An 18,305-nucleotide genomic window follows, 5' to 3' on the forward strand; every position below is an offset into this window, starting at 1 on the left:
GAGAGTTAGAGACAGGACAGAACCCTGAGGAACACCACTGTTAATAGATTTAGAAGAACAGTGATTGTCTACCACAGCAGCAATAGAACGGTCAGAAAGGAAACGGCTTCTATCCTTCTCTTTGTAACTTTGTCTCAGGTTTCCTTTCTGACCGTTCTATTGCTGCTGTGGTAGTCAATCACTGTCAATCATTGGCAGAGCAAACTTGGTATTGTTCAATGCCTCAAAAACTCATTTCCTTCATCTATCTACTCGACACAGCCTTCCAGACAACTATCCCCTCTTCTTCAATGACACTCATCTGTCCCCCCTCTTCTACACTGAACATCCTCTGTCTGTCCTTTACTTATAATCTGAACTGGAAACTTCACATCTCATCTCTAGCTAAAACAGCTTCTATGAAGTTAGGCGTTCTGAGACGTCTCCGCCAGTTTTTCTCACCCCCCCAGTTGCTAACTCTGTACAAGGGCCTTATCTGTCCATGTATGGAGTATGCTTCACATGTCTGGGGGAGTTCCACTAATGCCACTCCTCTAGACAGGGTGGAATCAAAAGCTTTTCGTCTCATCAACTCCTCTCCTCTAACTGACTGTCTTCATCCTCTCTCATCGCTGCAATGTTGCATCCCTAGCTGTCTTCTACTGATATTTTCAGGCTAACTGCTCTTCTGATCTTGCTAAAAGCATGCCTCCCCTCCTCCTACGGCCTCACTGCACAAGACTTTCTTCCATCTTTCACCCCTATTCTGTCCACCTCTCTAATGCAAGAATTAACCAGTATTCTCAATCATTCATCCTTTTCTATGGTAAACTCTGGAACTCCCTGCCTGCTTCTGTTTTTCCACCTTTGGATAGGAAGAAATGGAGGCTCTCTTGCTGTGGCCACCCTCTTTAGGGACTTATTTAGAGAGAAGCAAGGCATCAAATAGATAGATAGATAAAATTGATGCCCATGTAGATTAACTCAAAAGTTCAAAATATATGTAAGTTGTGAATATCCATCCAGCTACACAATTTTTTAGTACATTGGAGGGATTCTTTTTCATCATCATTCTCTACCATCCTTCCTATACATGTTTTGTACCATTATAAACTGTAAAACTAGTTCAGTTATTCATGTGACATATATTACAGCAACATTTGTGCATTCCTTCTGCACATACAGTATTTGGTGTTTGGTGGATTGCCTTTGTCACTCGTCTTTGCGTTGATTTTGTTTGACTCTACTTTTAATCAGGATTCCATACCTTATCTTTTCTCTCTGGATTTCCCCACTTGCATTTTATTTTAAAGCTGTAAGTAATGAAGAATCTTATGCATTATATGGTGTCCAGAGAGCCATATTATAAAATCTTTTGATAATGCCTCAAATCAGGGAACTTGACCCATGTTTGTGATATACATTAACATTCAGTGTAAACACTTCATCAATTATATTATAACACTTAGGCTAACATTTCTTTTTATATACATTAGTATAACAAGTTAGCAAAAATCTCACTTTTCTATTTCCATAACATTGAAATGGAGTGTCTTATGTTTTCCATTTGTGAATTAATCTCTCAGCACTATTAGAATAAGCACCTCAAGAATTGTCAACTTCATTATTGAATTCTCATTTTCTTTGTAAAGAGACACATTCTGGGATTTTACTGATCTTATTCTATTCTAAAATATTTTCATTTTTTTTATATTGATAAATCCATAAGCTCTTTCTAGTTAAAGGAAAATCAAGTTATTACAGTAGAATATTTACAGTATTTTAATTATGTATATAGACATAAAGAATTAGTGATTTTTCAGCCACCTGTGAGGATGAAGATGATGATACAGTAGCCATGATCAAGGAACTCTTAGACACCCGTATTCGACCAACTGTGCAGGAAGATGGAGGTGATATTCTATTCAGAGGATTTAACGATGGAATTGTCCACCTTAAGGTAAATTTATTGTTTTGTCAAAATGATTGAGATAATTTATTAAGAGAATAGTTTTTTTTTAATTTATGTTTTCTAGATATTTTGTCAGTATATTGTATGAATTACCACTCATGCAGTATGCTTTTCTGTCAATACTGCATAACCTGTTTCATATACATTCATAACTTTATACACTATGTATGTAGTGCCCCTATCAGACCTCTGAAGGACCATCATAAGGCACCCATGCTAGCTCCTTAATTGTATGCTTGCTCCACACCTTCACAAGATTCTCTTATTTTCTTACTTCCTCACTTAAAACTCCAAAAGGACTTAAGTGATAGGGATGAAGAAAATTTTTTTTCCATCATGAAGCATTCTTCCAATGGTAGTCATAGGAGATGAACTCTGTAGACTGCATGCACTATAGTCCATTCAGAGAATGAATCTCAAAGAGACCTCTATGTTATGTTGGCAGCCCCGCTCACCACTCGCCCACAGAGTGTGAGGGAAACTCAGTCTCCCTTGAGATATACAGTAAAATCCCTCTTATCTGGCATCAACGGGACTGCCGACATGCTGGATACTTGAATATTGCCGGATACTTGAATAGAAGTGAAATTATGTCCACAATCACCACCCTACACTCATGCATCTTACCATAACAAAGATCAGCTGATCTGATCAGCTGCTTAAGTGTAAACACAACACGCTTCCTCTTTTCTACAACTTTAGGCATGATGAAGGTGTCAGGCGATAAACAGTGCACACGCGGGACTGAGTCACTGAGTGAGCCGCGGGTGGTGCGAAGCAGTGCGCTCTGGTGGCGAGGGGACAAAGTATGCCTCGCGGGGGAATTTTAATCGATTTTATGAGTACACATTGATTTTTTATTGATTTTAAGGCTCAGGGAAAAATGTGCCGGATACTTGAAGCTGTCGGATACTTGAATGCGGGATGAGAGGGCTTTTACTGTGCTTATATTTCATCACTTACCTCAACAACTACATGCAAATTTGGTTTACAGCCACAGATGAAGCAGTGTTTTTTCAGCTCTATAACAGTTTTCAACCTTGATAGGGTAAAAAAAACAAAGAAAATATTGTGAATATAAGTTAAGGAAACAAATTTTACAGTTTATACACCACTTTACTTATAATTGTTATGTCCAGCCATTGTGAGGTTATACTTAAAATGAAACGTCTTCACAGACATAAAATACTTCTGAATATGATGGTGCCTTCAGGTTTTGCAAGAAAAGTTATATAAAAAAGAAAATTAAAGACTTCTATGAGTATCATGCGTGTCCCCTCACATCTTCCAGTATCATGCAGGAAGCAGAGTAGGGAGGAGGTGGGTGTTTCCCTCCCTCCCACTTCCCTTGCCTCATCCTTCCCCACTCACCCAAAACCCTGCTACCTCTCCCATCATCCCACCCTCTCTCCTCTCTCCCTCCCAACTCATCTCAGGAATCACAGTTAATGATTAATAATAATAATTGAGTGTACCATTTACTTTTTTTGCATCTTGCTAAGCATACAGTTGTGACACCTCATATTCACATTATTCTAAAGTCTGATAATAATATCAATATAAGTGTTCTGAAAGCTAATGCTTTAATCAAATGTTAAAATCTCTGTATGAAAACATTCACCATGATTAAACCTGCCAAATAAAAAGCGCCTGTGATAGGCACACTTTTAGCAGGCACCTGTCACAGTCACAGTTATGATAGACCTTTGTTCTCCCTCCTTCAATCACTCATGATCAATTTAGCCATCAATAATTACTTGCTAGGGAGGAAGGGAGGAAGGGACAGAGGGAGAGGGAGGGAAACACCCAACTCCTCTCTACTGTGCTTCCTGCACAATACTGGAAAATGCGAGGCGACATACAAGATACTCATAGAAATCTTTTCTCTTTTATACAGCTTTTCATGTAAAATCTGAAACCATCATATTCAGGAATATTTCATGTCTGTGAGGACAGGCTTCATTTTAAGCATAACCTCACAATGGCTGTATAAACCGTAAAATTTCTTTCCTTAATTTATACTCGCCATAATTACTTTATTTTTTATCCTATCAAGATTGAAAACTATGAAATAGTTGAACAGTGTTCCATCTGTAGATCTAAACAAAACTTGCCCAAATTGTGTAGTTGTTGAGCATTTTTTTTTTTTTTTATATATATATACATAGGAGGGACACTGGCTAAGGGCAACAAAAATCCAATAAAAAAAAAAAGCCCACTGAGATGCTAGTCACAGAAAAAGGTCTAAAGCGGTAGTCAAAAATTGAATGATAAGTGTCTTGAAACCTCCCTCTTGAAGGAATTCAAGTCATAGGAAGGTAGAAATACAGAAGCAGGCAGGGAGTTTCAGAGTTTACCAGTGAAAGAGATGAATGATTGAGAATACTGGTTAACTCTTGCATTAGGGAGGTGGACAGAATAGGGATGAGAGAAAGAATAAAGTCTTGTGCAGCGAGGCCATGGGAGAAGGGGAGGCATGCAGTTAGCAAGATCAGAAAAGCAGTTAGCATGAAAATAGTGGTAGAAGACAGCTAGAGATGCAATATTGCAGTGATGAGAGAGAGGCTGAAGACAGTCAGTTAGAGGAGAGGAGTTGATGAGACAAAAACCTTTTGATTCCACCCTGTCTAGAAGAGCAATATGAGTGGAACCCCCCAGACATGTGAAGCATACTCCATACATGGACGGATAAAGCCCTTGCACAGAGTTAGCAGCTGAGAGGGGTAAGAAAAACTGGCGTAGACATCTCAGAATGCCTAACTTTCTAGAAATTGTTTTAGATAGAAATGAGATGTGAAGTTTCCAGTTCAGATTATAAGTAAAGGACAGACCAAGGATGTTCAGTGTAGAAGAGGGGGACAGTTAAGTGTCATTGAAGAAGAGGGGATAGTTGTCTGGAAGGTTGTGTCGAGTTGATAGATGGAGGAATTGACTTTTTGAGGCATTGAACAATACCAAGTTTGCTCTGCCCAAATCAGAAATTTTAGAAAGATCAGAAGTCAGGCATTCTGTGACTTCCCTGCATGAACTGTTTACTTCCTGAAGTGTTGGACTTCTATAAAAAGATGTGGAAAAATGCAGGGTGGTATCATCAGTGTAGGAGTGGATAGGACAAAAAAAAGTTTATTTTGGGCCATTGATGAATAATAAGAAGAGAGTGGGTGACAGGACAGAACCCTGAGGAACACCACTGTTAATAGATTTAGGAGAAGAAGAGTGACTGTGTACCACAGCAGCAATAGAATGGTCAGAAAGGAAACTTTAGATGAAGTTACAGAGAGAAGGATAGAAGCCATAGGAGGGTAGTTTGGAAATCAAAGCTCTATGCCAGACTCTGTCAAAAGCTTTTGATATATCCAAGGCAACAGCAAAAGTTTCACTAAAATCTCTAAAAGAGGATGACCAAGACTCAGTAAGGAAAGCCAGAAGATCACCAGTAGAGCGGTCTTGACAGAACCTATACTGGTGATCAGATGGAAGGTTGTGAAGTGATAAGTGTTTCAGAATCCTCCTGTTGAGGATAGATTCAGAAACTTTAGATAGGCAGGAAATTAAAGCAATAGGATGGTAGTTTGAGGAACTAGAACGGTCACCCTTTTTAGGAACAGGCTGAATGTAGGCAAACTTCCAGCAAGAAGGAAAGGTAGATGTTGACAGACAGAGTTGAAAGAGTTTGACTAGACAAGGTGCAAGCATGGAGGCACAGTTTCGGAGAACAATAGGAGGGACCTCAACAGGTCCATAAGCATTCCGAGGGTTTAGGCCAGTGAGAGCATGGAAAACATCTTTGCGAAGAATTTTAATAGGTAGCATGAAGTGTTCAGAAGGTGGAGGAGAGGGAAGAACAAGCCATGAATCATCCGAGGTACAGTTTTTAGCAAAGGTTTGAGCGAAGAGTTCAGCTTTAGAGATAGATGTAATAGCGCTGGTGCCATCTGGTTGAAATAAAGGAGGAAAAGAAGAAGAAGCAAAGTTATTGGAGATATTTTTGGCTAGATGCTAGAAACAAGGGGAATTAGATCTTGAAAGATTTTGACACTTTCTATTAATGATGGAGTTTTTGGCTAGTTGGAGAACAGACTTGGCATGGTTCTAGGCAGAAATATAAAGTGCTTGAGATTCTGGTGATGGAAGGCTGAAATACCTTTTGTGGGCCACCTCTTTATTATGTATAGCACGAGAATAGGCTGTGTTAAACCAAGATTTGGAAGGTTTAGGTTGAGAAAAAGAGTGTGGAATGTACGCCTCTATGCCAGACACAATCATCTCAGTTATGCGCTTGGCACACAAAGACGGGTCTTTGACACAGAAGCAGTAGTCATTCCAAGGAAAATTAGCAAAATACCTCCTCAGGTCCCTCAACTAGGAGAGGCAAAATTCCAGAGGCACCTTTGCTTACGGGGATCCTGAGGAGGGATTGGAGGGATTGGGATTGGAATAAGTAAAGAAATAAAAGTATTTCTCAAGGAAGGTTTAATTTTTTTTTTTATTCATTGGGCCTATGGGCAACAGGACTGCCAACCAAACACAGAGGTCTCACTGAAATTATTTCTCTGAACAGACTATAGTGCATTTATACATTTAAGCTGAGCAAGAAGGACTTGTGTTTAAAAAATGCTCTATATTAGTCACCTTATTTCTATTTATGTTATTGAGTCAGGTCATCTATGACGACAGATATAAATAGAAATGCTGAAAATAAGGAACACAGTAAAATGTTAATATGAATTAAAAATGTAGGTGTAGAGAAAAGAAAATCAGTCTGACAACACAGCCACAAGTCATGAGTATTGAACAAATCTAAAGGAGAAGGAAAAAGAAAGAGGATAATAATATATTTCTAAACATTATCAAATGTGTAAGATTATAAAACAGAAAGTAAGAGAGCTAAACATAAGTTTAACCCATTCATTACTTTTTTTTAATCTGTGTAGGAGGGGCACTGGCCAAGATCAACAAAACAGCAATAAAAAAAAGAGCCCAATGAAGTGGCAGTCCCTGAACAATGTTGAAAGTGACAGTCAAAAATTACAGGATAATTGTCTTGAAACGTTCCTCTTGGAAGAATTCAAGTCATAGGAAGGAGGAAATACAGAAGTAGGCAGGAAGTTCCAGAGTTTACTGGAGAAAGGGATGAATGATTGAGAATACTGGTTAACTCTTGCATTAGAGAGGTGGACAGTATAAGAGTGAGAGAAAGAAGAAAGTCTTATGCAGCAAGGCTGGAGGAGGAGGGGAGGTATGCAGTTAGCAAGATCAAAAGAGCAGTTGGCATGGAAATACCGGTAGAAGATAGCAAGGAGATGCAACATTGTGGCAATGAGAAAGAAGCTGAAGACAGTCAGTCAGAGAGGAGCTGATATGACAAAGAGCTTTTGATTCCATCCTGTTTAAAAGAGCAGTATGAGTTACATACATAGACAGATAAAGCCCCTTTACAGAGTTAGCAGCTGGGGGGATGAGGAAAACTGGCAGAGACAACTCAGAATGCCCAACTTCATAGAAGCTGTTTTAACTAGAGATGAGATGTGAAGTTTCCAATTTAGATTATAAGTAAAGGACAGACTGAGGATGTTCTGTGTAGAAGAGGGGAACAGTTGAGTGTCACTGAAGAAGAGGGGCATAGTTGTCTGGAAGGTTGTGTTGAGTTGATAGATGGAGGAATTGAGTTTTTGGGGCATTGAACAATGCTAAGTTTGCTCAGCCCCAATCAGAAATTTTACAGAGATCCAGTCAGGTGTTCTGTGGCTTCCCTGCATGAACTGTTTGCTTTCTGAAGGGTTAGGTGTCTGTGAAAAGACATGGAAAAGTGCAGGGTAGGATCATCAACATAGGAGTGGATAGGACAAAAAGTTTGGTTTAGAAGATAATTGATGAATAATAGGAATAGATTGGGTGACAGTACAGAAGCCTGAGGAACACCACTGTTAATAGATTTAGAAGAACAGTGACCATCTACCACAGCAGCAATAGAATGGTCAGAAAGGAAACTTGAGATGAAGTTACAGAGAGGAGGATTGAAGCCATAGGAGGGTTGTTTGAAAATTAATGCTTTGTGCCAGACTATCAAAAGTTTTTGATATGTCTAAGGCAATAGCAAAAGTTTACCAAAATCTCTAAAAGAGTAAGGAAAGCAAGATCACCAGTAGAGCAGCTGTGATGGAGCCCATACTGGCAATCAGATAGAAGGTTGTGAAGTGATAGATATTTAAGAATCTTCCTGTTGAGAATAGATTCAGAAACTTCAGATAGGCAGGAAATTAAAGCAATAGGATGGTAGTTTAAGGGATTAGAGTGGTCACCCTTTTTAGGAACAGGCTGAATGCAGACAAACTTCCAGCAAGAAGGAAAGGTAGATGTTGATAAATAGAGTTGAAAGAGTTTGACTAGGCAAGGTGCAAGCACAGTGTAGGCACAGTTTCAGGTCCATAAGCCTTCTGGGTTTTAGGTTAGCGAAGGCATGGAAAACATCACTACAAAGGATCTTAATGAGTAGCATAAAGTAGTTAGAGGGTGGAGGAGAGGGAGGAACAAGCACTGAATCATCCAAGGTAGAGTTTTGAGCAAAGAGTTCAGCTTTAGAAATAGATGGGATGGCAGTGGTGCCATCAGATTGAAATAAAGGAGGGAAAGAAGAAGAAGCAAAGTTATTGGAGATGTTTTTTCTAGGTGCAAGAAGTTATGAGGGGAGTTAGATCTTGAAAGATTTTGATGCTTTCTACTAATGAAGGAGTTTTTGGCTAGTTGGAGAACAGACTTGGCACAGTCCCGGGCAGAAATATAAAGTGCATGAAGTTCAGGTGATGGAAGTTCAGGTGATGTATTAAACCAAAGTTTGGAAGGTTTAGGTTGAGAGAAAGAGTGTGGAATGTATGCCTCCATGCCAGACACTATCACTTCTGCTAAGAGCTCAGCACACAAAAGAGACGGATCTCTGACATGGAAGCAGTAGTCATTCCAAGGAAAATCATCATAATACCTCCTCAGGTTTCCCCAATAAGCAGAGGCAAAACACTGGAGGCACCTCTGCTTTGGGGAATCCTGAGAAGGGATTGGAGTGATAGGACAAGATACAGATATGAGATTGTGATCAGAGGAGCCCATTAGAGAGGATAGGGTTAGAGCATAAGCAGAAGTATTAGAGGTTAGGAAAAGGTCAAGAATGTTGGGTTTATCTCCAAGACAGTCAGGAATTTGCACTTCCTTTTCTGTGAAAATACGATCATCATTGCAGTAACGTCAAGATTTGGTGGCAATAGGATGAAGGCGGCTGTTAGTTTAGCAAACATTTTTGGAAGATTTACTTTCAGCACATCGAGTCAACAGATTACAAGAGGGGGTGAGTTTCCACCATGTCAACATATGCAGTTTTTTTTAAACCCTGGCCTAGAATTGCATCAGAACAGAGTTGTGGAAGCATAATCTGACACATGCTTTTGTCAGTCCAGCCATTCAGTATGATGTCAATTCTGCTAAAGCCAGATGCTTGAGTAAAAAATTAAGTAGAAGCCATGGCCATAATACTTTTTGATTGTTGCACTTTTAAAGAGTGGATGTACTAAGGTCTCTGAACTCTCACTATCAATAAGACCATCTCTTTTGATACTGTTCATCAAAATTTTAGCCATCACTTGAGACAATATACAGTGGATGCTATGGTCACCAGTGTCACATTAGTAGGATTTATAGCACCAGGAGTACCGGCACTTATGATACACTGCTTGGCAAGCAAGACACTTTGAGCATAGATGGCACTGAAGACCAAAAAAAAACACTTTAAATTTGTAGTAGTCGTTACTGTAATAAATTCTGGTTCCCCAACAGTTATTATCCAGAGTGGTACTTATCACACAAAACAAAGGAGTATCATGGAAAGACTAGAAGTTTCTCTGTGCCAAGTTGAGGGCTCGCACTTTGTCAGATGTGGTAAACAGATCAAGAGTCTTGTTTTCCATTATGCATTGCTTTATCAGTGGTGACTGCAGGCCATTAATAAATGAGTCCCTGATATACTCTTCACAGTGTTGAATTGCAGTTTTAGCCTTAAAGTTACTCTTTACTCAAGATCTTAAGGGCCTGAAAGTACTCATCCAGAGTCTTGCTGGTTGTTGGCAGTGAGTTTCTAGGGAGTTATGCATAAACACTTCATTTATCAGTTTCACATACAGACCCTGTTGTATCCTTAAGGCAGTGGCCAGCAACCTCTGGCCCATGGGCCAGATACAGCCTGTGAAAGTGTAGCATCCATCAAATTGTACTTACTAACATAAAAATGGGAGTCCAGCCTGCAAAGCCTTAATCAAAGGCTTTTTTTTTTTTTTTTTTTTTTTTTTTTTTTTTTTTTTTGGGGGGGGGGGTGGGAGGTGGCACTCAGGGTATCTTTAATGTTCAGCAACCCTGCACAGAAGGTTTGTTTTTTATAGTCTGTGCTTTTTGTCATAATTATTGTATTATACATAATACTTTTCAAGTTAATAGATATATTGATATCTTAACCTACACGTTACCATAATTCCCCATATCCACCATGGCAGGGTATGGGTACGGGGATTTTCATATTCAGGTCACCATGTCTGCTAAGAAGAGGAAAGAAGATCTTGATTGTGCACTACAGTGAACCCCCAGTTCATTGTGAGATTATGTTCCAAAGGCACCCACAAAGTACAAAAATCTGCAATACAGTAAAATCCCTCTCATCTGGCATTCGAGTATCCGGCAGCTTCAAGTATCCGGCACATTTTTCCCTGAGCCTTAAAATTAATAAAAAATCAATGTGTACTCATGAAATCGGTTAAAATTCCCGTGTGAGGCATACTTTGTTCCCTCGCCACCAGAGCGCACTGCTTCGCACCACCCGCAGCCCACTGCACTGTGTTTACTCAGTGACTCAGTCCCATGTGTGCACTGTTTATCGCCTGACGCCTTCATCATGCCTAAAGTTGTAGAAAAGAGGAAGCGTGTTGTGCTTACACTTAAGCAGCTGATCAGATCAGCTGCTGATTAAGATCAGCTGATCTTTGTTATGGTAAGATGCGTGAGTGTAGGGTGGTGATTGTGGACATAATTTCACTTCTATTCGAGTATCCGGCATGTCGGCGGTCCCGTTGATGACGGATAAGAGGGATTTTACTGTATATTGACTGGTTCAGAAAGAAGAAAAAAAAAAAAACCCGCTAATTGGACCACTCACCTCCTTGCAGCAATGGTGGTGATTAGCCGCCAACTCTATGAATTAGGAACATGCACCGTGTGCACAACACACTAACCACCACCACCAACTTATTGATAACCAGAATGTTTGTACAACACTTACATAACACACCAAACCACCACCACAGGGATAACAACTCTTATACACATTGTCAGTTGGTGACAAAACTTGCTTCTGTATGATCATCAAACCCAACCAAGCTGTACACAGCAGTGTACAGCACTCACACAAACATGCCAAACCTCCACCAATCCAAGTACACCAACCCACAAATAATGTGAGAGTGGCAAAAAATATTACTGCTTGCACAGCTGACCAACCAACACCAGCTGGTGCCCACTGTGCCTGCCAACAGCTAACAGTTGACAGTAATGGGCTGGTGTGAACCGCGCCGTTGCCTCCACCTGGCCGCCACCTTATCCGCAAGCAGTGTTGCCAAAAAATGCAAGTGCACCTAAACCCTTGTCTGAGTATTTCCTCAACCCATGCCATGATTTAGCTTGTATTTTATCAAATATAATTGCTGATTTTTCTGTGATAAAATGGGATTTCCTGCATTGTAAAAGTAATTAGGTTCCAGTGAAAAACTGTGAAAAAGTGAACCAGTGGTAACTGAACTGCAGTAAACTGGGGGTTCACTGTAGTTGTATTCTTGTTGTTGTTTGTAGTCTGGTGCAGGGTTGCCCAATGCCTCATCTGCCTCAAGTTTGTAGCTGTCATCAAAGAGCCACCACTGGGAGACAGAGCACCAAACATTGAACTACGTCTCAATGTCTGGTGTTGAGAGGTAAGACACCATCACTAAACTGACAGACAACCTGGAGAAATGCATTTCACTCTTCAGCAAGCAGAATATTGATGTAGACAAGGTGACACATCAGTTACAGTCTCCTGCCTCATTGCTCACCAGCTGAAGCCATTCTCAGATAGGGGCTTCAACACAGAGTGTCTTTTGGTTGTGGTGGATTCCATCTATCCAGACCAATATTTTGCCTTTGAAAAAGTGAGCCTTTCATCACATACTGTTGTCATCACATCAAGATGTCAGACAACATGCACAACTCATTTAAGATTCACTGCTCAACCCTAGTTGCCTTCTCTTTCACTCTTGACAAAAGCATCGACACAAAAGCTGGCCATTTTCATCTGTGTTGTCACCACTGACCTCCAAGTGTGAGGAGTTTCTCCAACTTTTCCTGCTACATGGCACAACCAGTAGACAAGACATCTTTGATGCTGTACTCCAGTGTGTCAAGCAACACCCTCAATCTCTCCTGTCTCTTGTGCCTGACAACCAATGGTGCCACAGCGATGACAGGAAAGAAGTAAGGAACCATTTCACTACTATTGTACTATTGTGAAACAGCAGGGCACCCCCAACCCATCCACAAAATGCATTGCATTCTCCACCAAGAGGCACTGTTTGCCAAGTCTGCCAACCTTGTTGACCTCATGTCTGTTGTGGTGAATGTTGTCAACTCCTTCCTCTCCCACAGCCTTAACCATCGCCAGTTCCAGGCACTGATGGACGAGGTCAACACGCACAACAGCCACCTGCTCAATTTCAGTGAGGTCTATTGGCTGAGTTGTGGGCCCATGTTGTCCCATGTGTGTGACCTGCAACAAGAGATCAGGACCTTCCTCCATCAAAAGAACCACCCTCATGTTAATTACTTCTCTGACCCACAATGGCTTGCTCGTCTGGCCCTACTGATAGACATCACTATTCACCTTAATGCCCTTAACGTGAAGTTGCAAGGCAAAGACATCCTCGTGACAAACATGTATGCTTACATTACTGCCTTCAAGGTCAAACTACATTTGTGGGAGGCTTAGTTGACTGTTGGCCAGTTTATGCATTTTCCTCATCTTGCTGCTTGTTCTCCTGAAGACATGATTCTGGACACTTGCGTCAGTGTTGTCACTTCTTTGCAGGAGAAATTTGCTTACTGTTTTGCAGAGGTCAGGTTGCTAGCTGCAGAATTCAAGCTGTTCACTGCCCCCCTTTACTTCCCAGTGGATGATGCCTCTGCCCACCTGCAGATGGAATTGGTGGAGCTGCAATGCAGCAATTAATTGAGGTTGAAGTTCTGTACCTCCTATCTAATGTCTTTATTCCACAATCTCACCCTCCCTTCTAGTAATTTTACAAAATATATTGCAAACAACTCTTCTCTAAAATGAAGTACATGAAGTTTTGCCTATGCTCCCAGCTCTCTGATTGTCACCTCAACGATATCCTTTTGTTATTCACATTATCCATTGAGCTGGACATTGAATCAGCTCTTCATGGCAAGCAGCACCAGCTATATCAGTAATCTGTATGATTTCAAATAAAATTCTTGTAAGAAGTCACTTTTGTGTTCGCATTTTTCACTCTGGCCTGTGATATGATATTCTCATTCTGTCCTCACTCTGAAAAGGTTGCCCGTCCCTGACTTACAAAAGTCTTGAAAGTTTGTAGCCAGTGTTTCCAATCCTATGCTGGTGTCAGTGAACTTGGGTCAGCATCCAACCTCTCCAGTCTCAGCAGGTGGTCCATTAGGTAGAAGTTACTGGCTGGTGAATGCCAACCCTTTAGGTGTTAATTGCCTTATTTTGTATTGATTAAAATTATGTGAGTAGTGAAACACATCTGACTAACTTAAACAACCAAACCACCCAGTACCTTGACAACCAGCTGTACCTAATAATTGTTGTAATCGTTCTATCAGTCCATTGTTGTCAACATTCTATCACCACAGTTACTGACATCACTTTCTTTTCAGATGATGGGTTCCTGCACCAATTGTCCTTCTTCAGTTGTCACTTTGAAGAATGGTGTTCAAAATATGCTACAGTTTTATATACCAGAGGTTAGTTCATTAACTCTTTCCTTCTGGCGCTTAAATTATTTTCCCGTTTTGTATGACGACTAAAAATGGTAAACCTAGAAATTGTCAGAAAATTGTTTGAATACTAATTATTATTTTCTCTTTGTTATTCTGAATACAATGATATACTTTGTAGCTCGATGTGACCTCTGAAAGTTGAGTTTATGCCTTATAAAGGATTCCTCCTCCTCCCGCTGTGTGATCCGTCATCCAGAAACAGCCCGGAGAGCGATGACGCCGCGCGCACACTCTCTCTCTCTCTCTCTCTCTCTCTCTCTCTCTCTCTCTCTCTCTCTCTCTCTCTCTCTCTCTCTCTCTCTCTCTCTCTCTCTCTCTCTCTCTCTCTCTCTCTCTCTCTCTCTCTCTCTCTCTCTCTCTCTCTCTCTCTCTCTCTCTCTCTCTCTCTCTCTCTCTCTCTCTCTCTCTCTCTCTCTCTCTCTCTCTCTCTCTCTCTCTCTCTCTCTCTCTCTCTCTCTCTCTCTCTCTCATCTTGGAGGGGAAATTGTACACTTCCAATGAGAGAGAGAGAGAGAGAGAGAGAGAGAGAGAGAGAGAGAGAGAGAGAGATTTCATCCCTTTTCACATCAAGTTTCAGGCAAATAACATTCTCTCTCTTTCTCTCTCTCTCTCTGACAAGTTACCTTCTACCATTTTATTATAAAATCGAAGATAATGAAAAATTAACAATAAAGAATGATAGGTATCATCTCTCTGTTCTGATAAAACAGGTGGATCCTGTAAATTATTTTCCGAGTCCTCACTAATGTCTTCGCTTTCTTCAGCTTCTTCTTCTAAATATTCACTGTCACTGTCTTCAAACTCAGAAGCACTGCTAAATACATATGTTGTGTCCTGCTCCATGGTGAGTTATGATCTGAGATCCTTGGCTCTTATCAGGATGTCTCTTCACACTTATCATGGTGCTTTCCACCTGGCGAGTGCTTTCCAGCCGGCGGGTCGCTGGGGTTGCCAAGTGTCGCCCGGAGAAAGGGAAAATAGCTTAGTTACCGCTAAATTTCCAGAGCTAGTGACAACACTACATGTGGAAACATGCCAGACACTTCCACTCACACCATCTGACTCGAGAAACCGCGCTTGGACCTCAAAATTGAGGCGCGAAAATTCTTGATTACCGGTATGATCGCCGTCGCTACGGACGCATTTTTGCAATCGTATATATACGATTGCCGGAAGGAAAGGGTTAAAAATATTCAAATGATGATGACTTGGAATATAATTTTTTATTTAGTTTCAATTTGTGTTAAATTTTTTTCATTTGCCTTACTAGCAGGTAATGCTCATATTACTTCCATTTTGGTAGCTTTCCATACACTCTTGTTCCTATTTTCATTGGAACCTGTTTCTAAAGCAACATATTATATAAGAAGGTAATTGTTGAATAATATTAAGAGAGCTGGTGACAGTACAGTCCTCTGAGTAACACCATTGTTAATAGGCTTAGAAGAAAAACTATGATCATCTACCACAGCAACAGTAGAGTGGTCAGAGAGGAAGTTACAGAGAGAATGATAGAGGCCATAGGAGGTTAGTTTGGAAATTAAAGGTTCTTGCCAGACTCTACCAAACATTTTTTTTTTTATTTGTTTAAGGTAACAGCAAAAGTTTCACCAAAACTTTTTAGCTGCTGAATGCTGTACTGGAAGATACACACTCAGGCAGGCTTTCCAGCCACCTCAACAGCCAGCCGGACAGGCAGGCCTGTGTCACCCACACAGGTCCTGCCTCAAGGCAGTGCTTATCTTAGTGCTTAGCAAGACACCACAGAGTGAAGATCATGGCCTCTCCCATAGGTATGGGAGAGTTAGACTACTTGTGACTGCAGCCATTGCAGTGACCTACAAGTTATTGCAGAAGACCAAGAAAAGGAGAACGAGTAACTTCTTTCTATAATAATAATAATACAGTGGACCCTCGAATAACGAACATAATTGGTTCCATTGACGGGTTCGTTAAAGGAAAAGTTCGTTTTGCGATCTGGCAGCCTCACTATGCCGCACAACACTGTGTAAGCCCATGCAGTTCTGAAAACAGAAAAACCATCCTTTAGAGGCAACAAAGTCACCCACTGCACTTGCACTCGTACCACATGCCTCTGCTCTCAGCTCATCATAGATTTTTCTCGCCTTTTCACATATAAATGCCTCAGAAATTAAATCCCCTGCTCGTTGCCTTTCTCTTATCCACACCATTAACAAGTTTTCCATCTTATCTGTGACACTGTTTCTTGTTTTCACCAACTTAGTGATGCCCTGTGGAGCTGTGGCAGCCTTAAATTTATCTTTGTCCTTGATGATGGTGCCAATGGTGCTCTTATTATGATCATAAAGGTGACACAACTGGGTGATGGTTGCTCCTTCCTCATACTTCTTGATGATTTCTTTTTCATAGCAACTGTAATAAGCTGTCTCATCTTCTCCAACTTCTTCGTGCTATCCATGTTGCTGAATGCTGTCTTGCTCACAAAATGCTGCTAAACAAGCCTAAACAAGGAGCAAACACTAAGAGCAGCCTCTTGTTTATGCTTATGGGGCGAGGAACTGGAGCAGTGTTGCCAGGTCACTTTGTGCCAGTGTTGTCAGGTCTCTTTATGCCAATGTTGCCAGGTCTTGTTAAACTATTTTCGCCAGTTCGTTATTGAGCTTTTAGTTCGTTTTGTAGGTTGCAATATTTCAGCTATTTCAGTTCGTTACCGAGGTTGTTCGCTGTTCAAACCGTTTGCTATTCAAGGGTCCACTGTAATAATAATAATAAAATAATAATTTCTTTCCATGTTTGATGAAGACATGAACTGCTCCTGAGCATGGAAGGCTGACATTTTGCCTCATTCTGCATAATTTAAATGTAATGATATTTCAAGCATATCCTTTGAAAATTGGCAGCTAAATATTCTGGTGTGTCACCATAACTCCCATTTTTTGTGCCATTAGATATATAGATAAAGTAGACAAATATGTATATTTTTTTCCATATTTAATTATTAAAAAAAAAAAATCCTTTATATATCAAACCTTTTGTGTGTGGCAGACATGTTCACGGTAAGCTGCTGAATGCTATACTGGGAGATGTGGCCTCAAGGCCACCTCATGTGCCCATACACACTCAAACAGGCCTGACAAAATGCTGGCAAGACGGACCCAAACTCTCAGCCACAGGTTCATGAGGTAGCCTTTCTGGCAGCCTGCAGGCAGCCTGCACAGGCTGCCTCAGCATGCCATACACACTCAGTTTGGCCTGAACAGTCCTGGTTTGGGCAGGTGGCCGGACAAGTTGCTTGAGCATGTGTGGGTCCCTTTAAAGATGTGCCACTAGATATATATACCAAGATTCAGTAAGGAAGGCAAAATTACCAATAGAATGGTCACAATAGGATCCATAATGGCAACCAGATAGAAGGTTGTCCAGTGATAAGTGCATAAGAATCTTCCTATTGAGGATAGATTAAAAACTTTAGAAAGACAGGAAATCAAAGCAGGAGGTTGATAGCTTGAAGAATAAGAATGATCACCTTTTTCAAGGACAGACTAAATGTAGGCAAGCTTTTTTGGAGGGTGGAAAAGTAGATGCTAATAGACTGAGTTGGAAGAGTTCAACTAGCTATGGTGTGCATATGGAAGGACAGTTACAGAGAATAATATGAGGGATCCTAAGTCCATAAGGCTGCAAAGCTTCTGAGGGTTAAGGATAGCTAGGGGGTGGTAAACATAATTAGGAAGAATATTAATACAAGAAAACGGAAGAACACTCCTTAAAATATAAGAAAAGGGAAGAACACTCCCTAAATTATAAGGAAAGGGAAGAACACTCCCTGAATTATCCAGGGTTACATTTTTAGCAAAGATCTAAAAGAGTTCAGCTTTGGAGACCAACAAGATGGAGAGAAAAATTCAGAAAAGTTGTCAGAGACATTTTTGCATAGTTGCTAAAAGCTAGAAGCTGGATCTAGAAAGATTTGGGCATTTTCTATTGATGATGGAGTTTTGGACAGTTAAAAAACAGTTTTGGGATGTACAGTGTATAAGTTTCAGAAGATAGAAGGCTTTGATATCATTTATTAGCAACCCCTTAATCATACATAGTTAAGGTCAAAATGTTTGGCACAATAAGACTCGCACCAAACATTTTGGCCAAAAACAGTTATGCCCCTGTAATACTGTGCAAAATAGGCCACAATGTATGGTGTGTGAGTTGTGGGTAGAGGAGTCTCTCAGCTTAAAGTCATTAGCAGTCAGTGGGCAGCTGCAGTGAGCAG

The 18,305-nt window shown here is 40.6% G+C and overlaps 1 protein-coding gene across 8 annotated transcripts in view; it reads left to right on the top strand.

The window, feature by feature from the left end:
* The window catches only part of LOC135109068 (NFU1 iron-sulfur cluster scaffold homolog, mitochondrial-like), a 118,550-nt gene that overhangs the window by 73,756 nt on the left and 26,489 nt on the right, over positions 1-18,305 (top strand). For all 8 annotated transcript variants that reach the window (XR_010272568.1, XR_010272567.1, XR_010272569.1 and 5 more), the window contains 2 exons: positions 1,803-1,939; positions 13,931-14,017. Coding sequence is in view for 5 of the 8 variants with exons in the window: in XM_064020100.1 (XP_063876170.1) it covers positions 1,803-1,939; positions 13,931-14,017 (224 nt within the window). In the remaining 3 variants the exon portion in view is untranslated. The remainder of the gene's footprint in view (positions 1-1,802; positions 1,940-13,930; positions 14,018-18,305) is intronic.

The sequence above is a fragment of the Scylla paramamosain genome, chromosome 18, assembly GCF_035594125.1.
Source record: "Scylla paramamosain isolate STU-SP2022 chromosome 18, ASM3559412v1, whole genome shotgun sequence".
Classification (NCBI taxonomy): Eukaryota; Metazoa; Arthropoda; class Malacostraca; order Decapoda; family Portunidae; genus Scylla; species Scylla paramamosain.